At 37.3% G+C, this 13,885-nt stretch overlaps 1 protein-coding gene across 7 annotated transcripts in view; it reads left to right on the top strand.

Annotated features, from left to right (window-relative positions):
* The window catches only part of DENND5B (DENN domain containing 5B), a 210,632-nt gene that overhangs the window by 132,270 nt on the left and 64,477 nt on the right, over positions 1-13,885 (top strand). For all 7 annotated transcript variants that reach the window (XM_082634752.1, XM_082634753.1, XM_082634751.1 and 4 more), the window contains 2 exons: positions 5,598-5,785; positions 10,992-11,528. In XM_082634752.1, coding sequence (XP_082490878.1) covers positions 5,598-5,785; positions 10,992-11,528 — 725 coding nt within the window. The remainder of the gene's footprint in view (positions 1-5,597; positions 5,786-10,991; positions 11,529-13,885) is intronic.

A 13,885-nucleotide genomic window follows, 5' to 3' on the forward strand; every position in this document is an offset into this window, starting at 1 on the left:
TAAATACTTTGTTTTTGTTTTAACCTTCATTGAAACAATAAGATACTACTTTTCACATATCCTCATGAGTGTTAGAAAATTATATTTTTATGAATGTATAGATATATATATTTATAGGAAGCTATATTTTATTTAAAATTATGAATTAAACAAGACCTTTTAATTTAGAAAACAATTCTCAATGAATATATAGTTCATTGCCTATTTTGCAAGCCTATTTGACTTTGAAACATATGTATACTTTCTTAAAAAGTCATCTCATATCAAATAAATCCTTTTCAAGTCAGATTCAGATTATTTATTCTCATAGATCCATTTTGGGGGGATTCCACTTCCCACAGATTATTTCCATATAGATTATATTCAGCAAGTTTTAAAAATTGTGATAAGAAAAAAACCCCATAAATTTACCATCTTAACTATTGCTTAGTGAAAAGTTCAGTAGCATTAAGTATATTCACATTGTTGTACAGCCAATCTCCAGAGCTTTTTTCATCTTGCAAAGCTGAAACTCTATACCCATTAAACAATAACTCTGCATTTTGCACTCCTCTTAGCCCCTTCCTGACAACCACCATTCTTCATTTGTTTCTATGAATTGACTACTTTAGATACCTCATGTAAGTGGAATTATACAATATTTGTCTTTCTTTGACTGGCTTATTTCACTTAGCATAATGTTCTTAAGGTTCATCCATGTTGTAGCATATGTCAGGATTTCCTCCCTTTTTTTTAGGGCGGAATAACTTTCCATTGTACGTATATACCACATTTTGTTTATCCATTCATCCGTTGATGGATGCCTGGATAGTTTCCACCTTTTGCCTACTGCGAATAATGGTACTATAAACATAGATGTACAAATATATCTTCAGCACTCTGCTTTCAGTTCTTTTGGGCATATACCCAGCAGTGGAGTTTCAGCAGGTTTTTAGTACTTAGCTGCTTCCTGCTGCTGCCAAACACACTTTGGTTTTCTGTGTTGATAATATAGATATACTTTTAATAGCTTCAGTATATTTCATTATATAACTGGCCATAAATCTAACCCTTTTGTTAGTTACTTAGGGTATTATAGTTTATTGTTATAAATGACACTTTATACATAAGCGTCCATGTACATATGTTTTTGTATATTTATGTGATAAATTACTAGAATTGCTGGGTCAGGTGATCTGTATATTTTTAAAGCTTTTGATAGATATTGCCAAGTACAAAGCTCTAGCAATTTATGCTGCCTTTATAAGGCAATGTATAAGGATACCCTTTTCTCCACACCTTTGCTGTGATTTTCTTTTTAATCTTTGTCAATCTGATTAAAGCAAAATGTAGCTCACTTTTCAGCCATCATCGAGGGTGATTTTTTTTATGTTCATTTGAATCTGTATTCTGCCTTTTGTGATATCTTTGTGAACTAGGAAGATAAGCTGAATTATGCATAGGTCCAAGCCCTCAAAGCCAGCCTGGCTCAGTTAGTAACCAGTCACTGCCTTGGGTTAGTAAATGTATAATCTTTCAGCTGCATCAGGATGTTCACCAGAGGTGTGCTGTACACCACCATCCTCACACCTCCACTGGCAGTGCTTCGCAATATGTAAACCCCAATAATCATTGCCTTTTCATGGGCCATTGCACCACCAGCCAGCGCTGGACCTGCTCTGTGTCACTCAGCCATCTCCTCAGCCTGCAACATGGGTCCTGTGCCCCCAACCTCAGCTCCAGCCCCAGGCTGCTGGACTGTCCCCACGGGGCTGACCTTATTCTCCACAGTGATGCTGGTGGACAGGGGCCGAGACCGGGGGATGAGACAGCGGAGGCCAGGCCATCTCAGAGTCTGTGCCTGTGCCACTGCTAGGCAAATTTTTGGCAGTATGTTTTATTGTATAACATAGGCAAGCATAATGTCCAATAGTTTTATTTCATTTTACATGTCTTAGATGTTAACATATTAATTTCTTAGTACACATTTATTGATCACTCACTATGTAGTAGGTCCTGTACCAAGTGCTAGAAATTCTGAGATTAAAAATATAGTCATTGCTCTCCAGCAGGTGATGGTTAGCAGGGAAGAGCAGAGAGATACATGAATAGATAATTATAATTGAATTTTAATAGTTTTAGTGAGAGGAATAATTAGTGGAAATAGAGGTGGGGTACGGTGGAAGCATTTGGAAGGGACTCTAGTGACGATAAGAAGTATTCAGGGAATGCTTTCCAAAGGAACCATTGCCTAAGGAAAAAGTGGAACTTAGCCAGGTACTGCAAGGGGAAGAGACATTCTGGGCAGAGGGAAGGGGTGTGCAGAGGCACAGGGACCTGTGAAAATATTTCATGTTCAGTAAATGAATTTTAAGCAGATGATTTGACTGTATATGTGGTGGTAAGAAATGAGGCAGGAAAGGGCCAAATTAGGAAGAGCCCCATATGCCATGCTGAGGCATGTCTTAAATGTGGAAACTTATTACACACTCATCACTTTGAGTATCAAAGAAAAAATAATTTTCCAAATTATTTAAATTTTTTTAAACATGCTTAAAGAAGAAACCTACATTTTATTTCTTGATTCAGTTAAAAAGAATTGTCTTGTTTCTGCTAAGTAACTGCATTATTAAAATGTGTATGGCATTTAAACCAATCTTGAGAAAGCAGAACTGGAAAAAAGAATAGACATAGAACACCCACAAGTTGGTGGAATTGTGGTGAAGGAAAAATAAACTATGTGTATCAGTCTTTCATGTCTACTAGAAGAGGGGAAAACATGTAATTTATTTTCACTTCCCAAGTGAAAGTTTACCATAATCAAAGCAAGAAAATAGCCCAAGATGCTGGTTTCCATTCCTTAAAGAATTTGTGTTTTCTTTGAGATTGAACATTTTCCATCAACAGCAAATAAAGTAGCCAAGCTGCTAGGGATTTGATATGACGGCTTAAAACCCTCTGCCTTTCAGGATAGGTCCAATCAGGAGACAGATTAAACCACACAGTAATTTATTTATTTATTTATTTATTTATTTATTTTTTTTTTTTTCTGTACGCGGGCCTCTCACTGCTGTGGCTTCTCCCGTTGCGGAGCACAGGCTCCGGACACACAGGCTCCGCGGCCATGGCTCGCGGGCCCAGCCGCTCCGCGGCATGTGGGATCTTCCGGGACCGGGGCACGAACCCGTGTCCCCTGCATCGGCAGGCGGACTCTCAACCACTGCGCCACCAGGGAAGCCCCACACAGTAATTTAAATAGAGGAATGTAATAAGAATTATTAAACTATAATAGGAAACTATAAAGACATGAAGAAAACTAAAGGGTACCCTAGGAAGGACAAACTTGGAAGGGGACCCACTTCCCAAGGCTGAGGTTCATATCAATGAAGAAAGTGTGGTGGCAGCTCACTGGATGGTGGAGGTCAGTGCGTTGCCTGGGCCAGGGCTGATCCTCAGTCACCAGGCAAGCAGAAGACAAACCTCCCAGGTCCAAGTGAGCTGTGGCTGGTGAGCAGGCACACAAGTTGTCAGGGCGCCAGGTGGCTGGGAGATATGAGTGTGCCGTATCCGCATGAGGAGGGCCCAGTCACTGAGGCTGCCCACTCTGGGCGTGTGGCCGGGGAAGTGGGCCACCAGATGTCCTCACATATCCACACCAGTGATCAGCCATGCAGAAGGAGCAAGAACACACAAAACACTGCACCTTGCCCGCTACACTCCAAAACCAGGGAAGAGAAGCGCTTCCTCCTGCAGTGTCTCTCCGCTGTCCTCTACTGGTAAAGTTTTCCGGTGTGTTCACTATATGAGAACATGCTTACAGTCCAGTCCATTTTCACAGACCACCTAAGGAGTGATTTGGAGCTCAGTAAATAGATCAATAGATAACTGGCACAGGATCTGACTGCTTAAAACCCTGAACCTTTCACCTGTGTCTGGCTTTTAATTGAGAAAGAAATTAAAAAGCCCCCGACACCCAGGAACTGATCTAGCTCTCAGCTCAGCCTCCCTGTCACTGTAGACTGATTGGATGCTCATAGCTGAGCCACGTTGTTCTGTAGAGCATAAACGGTCTCACGGGACCATCCACTCCAAGCAAGGTCACTGTGCAACCCACAAAATACCAAACACCCTCTTCCCTCAAGCTGCCTGGTATTTGTTTTTTAGAAGTATTCCTGTAAACAGGTTTTCACCTAAAATTTTATAATGAATCAAATAAGGAAATTTTTAAATACATGTAGGCTATGGGTAGCTGATGATTCATGACCAAAATCCCATTGTAGACTATTAAAGGTAGTCATTTACAGATTATAAAACAACACAAGAAAAAATTTTAATGGAAAACCACCTGCTTTTGCGTGGTTGGGTGTTCTTTGAGTTTGAGTAGCATCGGATCATTTCCCTTAACCTTTTTAAAAAGACTTCCCCAGAGTCTTACTCCCCCAGATTTTACTCTATTTGTGCACTATAAATTCTGTGAGAGAATTATTACAATTCCACAGTATCCATTCTGAAAACCAAACTTTTTTTGGTAACTCATTTATCAGCAAAATCAGATCTGAACCAAAGTGACCCTATTTAAGTTCTTTGAGTATACTGGGAGACTCATATAGTTTGCTGCAGAAACATTAATGTATTTGATTATAGGGCGCTGCCCTGGATATTTCAAGTATGTGTGGTATGCACAATATTACCTTTCTAAATTAAAAAAGAAAAAATCTGAATTCTGAAACACGTCTGCCTCTGAAGGTTTAAATAGGGATATAGACATATGTATGTATAGCATCCATGGCAGAGTGGTTTTAGAGGGCACTTTATTTGTAGCTATGTGAGTTGATGAATGTTAACTAAACTTATTGTGGTAATTTATTTTGCTGTTTATATATATATCAAATCATCATGTTGTATACCAAATGTTATATGTCAATTATATTTCAATAAAACTGGGGGTGGGGTGAGAAGGCACTTTAATACTGTGGACAGTTTTTAGTTTTGATAACTAGTTCATGTAAACAAAACAACAAAAAAACCAACCTCTAATTTTCTGGTAGCTTTCACTTTGTCCCTAGATTTGAGTTGGAGGTTAATGTAGGAAGTGTGACTATGAATGCATATATCTGTTGATTTCTTGTACCCACAAAATGAAGGCTAAAATAAATATAATAAGGATAACTATAGGCTATAGCCATGATCATTTATACAAGAAAAACAGAGCCTCTGAATTGAGGATTACGTAGATATACATGTATATAAAAAGTGATCAGTAGCAATATTCTTACACATTTTCAATGGGAGAAGTGCCAAGAGCAATTTTATTAGTTCTTATTTGCTTTGCATTTTGAGGGAATGTCAATTCACATACCAGTGTTTTCAGAGGCAAAGAGCTTAATGATGTTTCCCACCTACTCATACCCCCTTAAAACCATTCAGTGATATCATTTAACTCTTTAATTACGGTGGAATAGAGCTGACCTCTTTTCTGCATGGTCATGAAGAAACATTTTACTTATTTATTAGCACACGAATTATTTCTGGAAATTGATATTTTCAAGCTTAATGCAGTGATTATGTTTTGACTTGTAATCTTCCCCCTCCATTTTTGTTGTTGCTGTTCTGTACAGATTATCAACGCCTGATGACCGTTGCAGAAGGCATCACCACACTTCTGTTCCCATTTCAGTGGCAGCATGTTTATGTGCCCATCCTCCCTGCTTCTCTGCTACATTTTCTTGATGCTCCTGTCCCTTATCTGATGGGCCTTCAGTCAAAAGAAGGAACTGACCGTTCTAAGCTAGAACTTCCTCAAGAGGTAAAAACTTACAGTAAACGATGAAGCACTTGCTGTTTGTTGATTTAGGTCAAGCCCACTTTTGTTACATAGCATTGTCTTTGTCTGAACAGAGTCTCTGGCTATTCTGCATCTTCCAAGTAGGTCTAGGGCAGAGGCTCAGCCATAGAATGCAGATCCTGATTCCTGATGGTTATTATATGCCAGTCATTAATTAAACATGGATCAAAACAGGACAGTGGCAAATTTTCACAGCTGTAAATTTGTGAAGATGGAGCAGTAGTAGGATTATCTAGGAGCTTTATTATTTTAATAACATTTTATTTCTTTTTCCCTATTCCTGTTGTAAATTTTGTTTTTAAGTGGTACAGCCCAATTTTAACATCCTTTAAATTATTGTATTAATTGAGGTGAATTTGATTCTTGACCTCTATAAAATGAAAAGTAACATCTTTCAGCAAGCTAGGGATCATGGAAATATTAAATACTTTAGTAGTCTGTTTTCAGACGTAAGGCCAGTTATCAGCTTTTTCTAAATGTTAGCTTAGCTCGCTGGTTGAGATAAAAATTCTAACCCTTAGCTTTTAGTCTACCTTAAGATTACTATGCTTTCTGTGTGTTATATTTTCAAATGTTGTTTCAGAAGAAAATAAACAGGAATTCTTGAAAGCATTTTGAATCTAATTTTTAGCTGTTGTTAATGGTACTCAGAATTGAAATGTAAAGGCTTTGAATTGAAATATTGATGAGAGTGCCATGGCCTATTAAAAAACATAAAATGGTTAATTACATTATATTATTTGCTATTTAATTAGCACCTTTCTTAATAAAATCTTTCATTCTGTGCTTCACTCTTATTTGTTCTTATTACCCATAGAGATTCTAATTTTAATAAATGAATTTAAAATAACACACTAAGCCACGGATGTTATACCCAGTAATGATTCCTGTAATCATCCACTGCTTACTTTATTCTAATGAATGTTTCCCTACAAAAATTAACATTTTTGTTCAGGGGAAAATATCTTGATTCAGATCATATAAAATACACATGCAAACTGTTTTGCTCTTTTTGAGCTTGTGCACATTCTCTGCTTCTCCCTCTCTCTTATACCTCTTTTTTCTAATACCTGAACTCTCATTTTCTCTTTTATTAAATTAATCTAAGTATCTTGTTGGTTCAAAGCAGTAAGTTCTTTAAATTTTTAAGGAAAAAGAAATAGACTAGCCAAATGCATTTTGTTTTAAAGACTTAAACAGTGACATGTTTTAGCTTCTTGTTGAGTATCTGGTCTCTTTGCATGTTAATTAAATGATATATATTTTAGACACATAAATATTATCTTTCCATTTTTGCATGAGTAATAATCGTTCAGAAATTTTAAATGCCACCTTGATGTATTTGTTGTCAGGAAATCTTTCTGTCCCTATGCCTGTGTGTATCCTCTGACTCTAAAAATCAACAAACTTAAAAATTCTGAAAACTCTTACAGTAATGTCTGTGATTTTCTAATTTTTCATTCACTAAACCAGCACTATTTAATAAATATACATACTCATGTATTCACAGAGTAGAATAATAAGAAATAACCTGAATCAGCTGTGAAAATAGCACTGCTTCTGTATAGAAAGTATTCATTAGTGCATTACTGTTTTATAAGAAAAGGCTAATAGCATATCACTTTGCTCTGGTTTCATTTTACAATGAGATGAAATAATCTACTCCACAGAATTTGGAGGAGGAAGTGGGTATAAAAATAGTCATTTTAAAAAAGTGACTGGTATTAAAAAAAAAAAAAGTGACGGGTAATACCCTCCCTTGCCTTGAAAACTGTAAAATAAACTAATAGCTAAAAATAGTGAGAGGGCTTCTTAGAATAGTTGTGAAAGTAAGTTTACGAAATGATTATTTTAAGAAGACATGATTTTAGTTGTTAGCTAACTAATGTAACTACATAGACTTATAATTAACTACCCACTCACTTGCCCCATGATTCCAAAATGATAGGCACAGGTAGCCATTTGTTATATTGTTTTGGTCGGGGGAGGGGGGGAGAGTGATGGGGGAAGGATGTGGCACTGGGCATTAGTTGCAGACTGTACCTCAGTTTCTACCATTCTTGCTCATCTTTACAGTGAACGGTAGACAAAAAAATCTAGGGAAAAACTGAAACAGCATTGCTTTGCTACTTTCTTTTTGTCATATCTTGCCCTAAAATTTTATGGAAATGTTAAATGTGCCCCTCTGGCTTACCCTTATACCAGCTTAACTTTAGCTGTTGAGAAACCAGGGCTCTTACCAAGCATGAAGAGGGCTGCCCTGGACTCACATTCCTGGATACTTCTTCCCTTCCTCTTGCCTATATTCTTAAGGTTACACAAAATAGCAATGTCCTTAAGCCTTATTCATTCATTCATCCAACAGTTGTATCATACACTACTAGTGTACAATATACTGGGAGACATCTGGAGAAAAATGTCACCTTTAAGAGGTGATTTCTGATTTCCAAAATAAGACGTTTACAAATATCAATAACACAGGCTAAAAAAAAACGAATAAGAGGAATGAAAGAACTAAGAACATATACAGAGGAAATCAAGATGCCTTTAGGATAGGAACATGGGAAGCCTTCATGGCAGAAGAGATCATTAAGCTTCAAGTCTTTGTCCCCTACTTTTGAGGGAATGTTTGTTGTTTTTAATTGGAAGTAATTACGTATGAAGGCTTCTGGGCAGTGTTAATCAGTAAAAATATAGAAATATTTATTTCTAGGGACTTCCCTGTTGGTCCAGTGGTTAAGACTCCGCACTCCCAATTCAGGGAGCCTGGGTTCAATCCCTGGTGGGGGAACTAGATCCCACATGCATGCCACAACTAAAAGCGCCTGCATGCCACAAGGAAGTTCCCGCACGAGGCAACGAGGATTCCGCGGGCCACAACTAAGACCCGGTGCAGCCAAATAAATAATTAAGTATTTTTTTAAAAAGAAATATTTAGTTCTAAAACATCATAAGATTGAGATGTTGAGTATATTTTTCATTCTTGAGTTCTTAAAATTTTTTTTTAATTTAATGGTATTAAAAGTGAGAAACTGACTTAGAATACTCTACTGTATGGAGTTCTTATCTGTTTTAGAAAAAGAGCTTTTTGGTTTTTCTTCAATGAATTTTTATAACCCAAGTTTCCATTCCCTGTTTCTACTTTGTACTAATCAAAGCCCCAGTTCAGGCCCCTGTAAGTCAGCATAGGAGGGTGGGAGAGACTCGCAGGAACATGAAGACAGGACCGTAGCTGTGGTGCTGGAACGTCCACCTTGCCGCACATTTTTGGCTCAGCAGTGATTACATGAGCATAACAAGCTTTAAAATTTCCCCAAATGTATCATTTTTCTCTTTTCACAGGGGAAGGAGAGGTATAGAAAAGGATAGCAGGAAGGCATTAATGAAGGATACAGTACAAAATGTAAGTGGTGAGAGGTTGCTGGTTAACATCTAGATTAGCAAGTTAGTGACTTTTTTCTTCCGTTTTGAAAGATATTGGATCATCCATTTGAATTATGATGACCTAGTTTCTCCCTTTAAGCCTTACAATATATCCTACTTTCTAGAGACTGGAAAAACATATATACAGATGTGGATTTCAGTAAAGCTGTAATAGCACGACTGTCTTCAGTAGGATGTGACTTCAGCTCTTACTTTATTTAGAGAAAACTATTGACATTGGGGATGAGGCCTAATGGAGAAAAAAAAATCCCTTAAGCTACCAGGCTGTGTGAGGGTGCGTACCTGGAACAGGTGTCAGGAAGTCACCTACCTTCTTGGGCCTCAGTTTCTTCATCTGCAGAATTAAAGGGTTGGATTCAAAGGTCATTTTAGGCTTGAAGGATCACTGTTGATTCTGTTTGGGATGGTGGAAAATCTTGAGTTTTTATCAATCTTAATTTGGAATTTTGCTATACTTCTTGCTCATCAGTATCTAACATGAAGAACAGGGATCAAACAAAAGTAAGAGGGACTTACCTGGTGGCGCAGTGGTTAGGAATCTGCCTGCCATTGCAGGGGACACAGGTTCAAGCCCTAGTCCAGGAAGATCCCACATGCCGCGGTGCGGCTGGGCCCGTGAGCCATGGCCGCTGAGCCTGCACGTCCGGAGGCTGTGCCCCGCAACGGGAGAGGCCACAACAGTGAGAGACCCGCGTACCGCAAAAAAAAAAAACAAAAAAAACCCATTTCCTCTTATTTCTGTCTCCTCTTTTCCTCAACTCAAAAATGTTCAAGTCAAGTCTGAGTTACCCAAGGGTTAGTCACTTATCTTTCTCTAGGCACTTGCCTCCACCGCTCTCTGCCTCCTGCTCTTTGTCCAGTGGTTTCTGAAATGGTATTACCATGTAAGAGGTTGAAGCTAATTTTAAATAAAGTGAAAATTTGTGGATTTTCTGTGGACTGGATTGCTCTTTGCCAGTTTCATTCCATTTTGGGGTACTACAGCTGCTAAATTTTAGCAGTTATTGTTAATTCTACATTATAAATGGTGTTAGAGCAGTGGAATGGCATAGAAAGTTCAAGCTCAGTAAGCATTTATTTTACCCAGTGCCTAATTTGTAAGGTACTATGAGTCTGTGTGCTTTTACCTGTCTAAGGAAAGCCTATTCGATGCCATGTATTACAGCGTTATATCTAGATTATAATAAACTGATGAGACCCAGGGGAAATGATTCATATGTATTAAATATATACTTATACATTCCCTCACATGGGGAAAAATGCTGACAACAGAGATTTATTTTTAAAGAATAAAATATTCTTAACTCTGAGAAGGTTAACATAAAAGGCAGTGCAACCTTTTCTTTATAATAGCTGATTTTGTTTATAATAGTTGACAAGAATATTTTAGAACATAAAATTACTATAATACCTTTGTATTTTTAATTGATACTTTTAGCATTTTATTAAGTAAACGTTTTTTAAATTAATTTTTTAATTGAAGTATAGTTGATTTACAATGTTGTGTTAGTTTCTGCTGTACAGTAAAGTGAATCAGCCATACATATACATATATCCACTCTCTTCTAGACTCCATTTCCATATAGGTCATTACAGAGCACCGAATAGAGTTCCCTGTGCTATACAGCCGCTTCTTATTAGTTATCTTTTATATATAATAGTGTGTATGTCAATCCCAATCTCCCAATTTAAAAAACCTTTGTATTTCTTTTTCCTCTTTCAGGCTAATTTGTGTTTTGTGGATATTGACAACCATTTTATTGAGTTGCCTGAAGAATTTCCACAGTTCCCCAATAAAGTAGATTTTATCCAGGAAATCTCTGGAATTCTTCTTCAATTTGGGATCCCTCCTGAGGGCAGCCTACATTGTAGTGAGAGTGCCACCAAGCTAAAGAATCTGGTTCTGAAAGACTTGGTCAATGACAAGAAGAATGGCAACGTCTCTGCTAATAACATTAGCATGTATGAGTTACTGAAGGGCAACGAAACCATAGCCCGCCTCCAGGCTCTAGCCAAGCGGACTGGTGTGACTGTGGAAAAAATGGACCTCTCTGCCTCTCTGAGTGAAAAGGAAAAAGATTTAAAACTGCAGTGTGAAGAGGCAGAGCTGAGGGACTACCAGCTCAACGTACAGCTCCGAGAGGTCTTTGCTAACCGCTTTACACAGATGTTTGCAGATTATGAAGCGTTTGTGATTCAGACTGCCCAGGACATGGAATCTTGGCTGACCAACCGGGAACAGATGCAGAACTTTGACAAAGTAAAAAGAAGCAGAGTTTCCCTTTTTATGGTTCTTAGTGGGCTATACATTACTGATTTTGTTAACTTTTTTAAAATACAGATTTTTCCGCCTCTCCTTTCCCTTTAAGAACTCTTTTTTACCAGTATTTTATACTATATAAAGTAATTTCACTGGGAAGTATAAATCAACTAGCTCATTAAGCTGCTCATTGAATTATGTATTTAATTGCCTTTCACCTTATTTTTAACTTTTCTATACTTTGAAGATGTTTGAAATGAAACTTGAATTCCATGTTTTTCAAATCTGTTAATACTATCTCACCTTGTACGCATTTTATTTACTCATATTTTAGAATCAAGTCTAGTTAAATGAGGCCTATTCCTTTTCTAATAAATCCTCATTCTTATATTTTGTCTTCATCCTGCAATGAAGTCACAACTTGCCCATGTAAAGGTAACAGTTTACTTTGAGAAGGTAAATTTTTATCTCATCTTAGGATCAAAAGAGAGAAAAGGTGAGGTTTTATGAGAAAAATGAGTTTTTATGACTTCAACCCTCTGTTCCTAAGATTTTGTAAAGGGAAGACAGAAAACAACACTAACTTTTGATTGTCCTGCTGAAACTGAAGCTCCTTTCTAAGGTTTACTACAGAGTATTCTTCTGCTGGTTTTTCTGGACATATCCACCAAATTTTTTTTTCTTCCAGACAAAAGCACTTAGGGGTGTGCATTAACTCTTTCAGGTCACTAGGGTATATAGTTCAGTCCCTTGCCTCTGTGATTGCCAAGGCATGATATTGCTATTAGAATGAATTATGGCTTTTTGCTAAATAGTATCTTTGTATCATGAAAGACCGCTCAAAGGGGCTAATATGTTCTAAGAGGCTAATCTACAATCTTGGAGCATCTGACAGATAAGAATTAATAAAAAATTTTTGTAACGGTGGGTGGTATAAAAGATTATTTTCTGATTTCATCAGATTTTTTAGATGAGTTATATAAACCACATTTAACAGTTAAGTTCTGATGCACTTTATGTTTGAGAAAACTTCTTTAATAAATTAAGAAGCTTTCACCTCTCCAAATGTATTCTTGCTCTTAGTTTCCATTCTCATTAAGCTTAACCATTTTTCCACATTTTTTCCTAGCCAGCTTGGAACTAATCTGTGTATACTCATGATTTATCCTTGGAGCAATTCAAATTCTTATCTAAATCGAGCACTGGTACTTTCTTCCTTCTTAATCTTTATGTAGCTTCAGACTATAAATGGAATTCTTTTTATATAACCCCTAGAGAAATGAAAGTTTCATGTTGGATTCCAGAAGGCTTGTAATCATCTCATTTTCACTAGGAAAATTTACAGGACTATCACATAGTAGTCCTGCAAGCCAAGTCTTTGCTGACTTAAGTGATGTAGCCCACAAGGATCTGAATATCAAAAGCCAGACATTTGGTCCATTTAGGAAAGAAGGCTGTTTGCTCTATGAAAAGTAAAATTGATATTTATCTGTAAAATATCTTTTGAAGAGGTGAACTATTTCTGGAGATGACTGTGAACCTTTCTTTGGTTATCTGGATTTGTGTAACTACATCTGAACTATGGAGGCACTTAAATTGAATAAGTGGATTTCTGTAAGGAAGTTGTTTCAAAGGCATCCTGAATTTCAGAATTTATTTCCTAAATAAATATGCTAGGAGGAAGCTAGTGAGTATTAAGGAGAGTAACCTTAGGTCAGAACTTATCTTTCCACCTTTCCCCTTCTGGCTTTTGCCACATTGCACCTAATCAAAAGAATGAAAAGCAAAAGCAACCCCACAGCTGAAATAGTAATCCACTTCCAAATTTTAGCTAGTGTCAAATTGTGGCTAGAATTCCTCTACACACAGGGACCTGAAGAGCCAAAGGAAAAAATTGAACCCTTTGAATTAGAAACTGATTACAATTTACTGAACCATTCCATGCAAGCAGGCAAGCTGGTAACAGGAACATGTAGCTGGTTGTACGTTTTCCAAAGGCTTGGCTTGCTTTGGATGGTTTTTCAGGCAGTGCTTTTTTTAGTTGTTAAGGCCCAAACTATTCTTTCAGCACAGGTCTGGATGGAGTTTGATCTTTAACTAATACTCATCCATCAGTTTTTAACTGTGGGGGCCTAGGAAAACATCCCCCTGAACCAAAGATTTTACCCGTAAGCACAAATTCCACGTTGTTGGGTTTTTTAAGGTTATTGCTTATGTATATCTTATTATTGTATCAGTTAGTCACCTCGATGCCTTATGACTTGGAGGTATTTGGCACGGGCTAGGAATAGAGAGCAGAAGAAATTACAGCTCACTGGGGAAAGGGGTCAAATTTAATGGTAAGTGAAGAGAATGAC

This window comes from Mesoplodon mirus (genome assembly GCF_964341445.2).
Source record: "Mesoplodon mirus genome assembly, chromosome: 11".
NCBI classification, from domain to species: Eukaryota; Metazoa; Chordata; class Mammalia; order Artiodactyla; family Ziphiidae; genus Mesoplodon; species Mesoplodon mirus.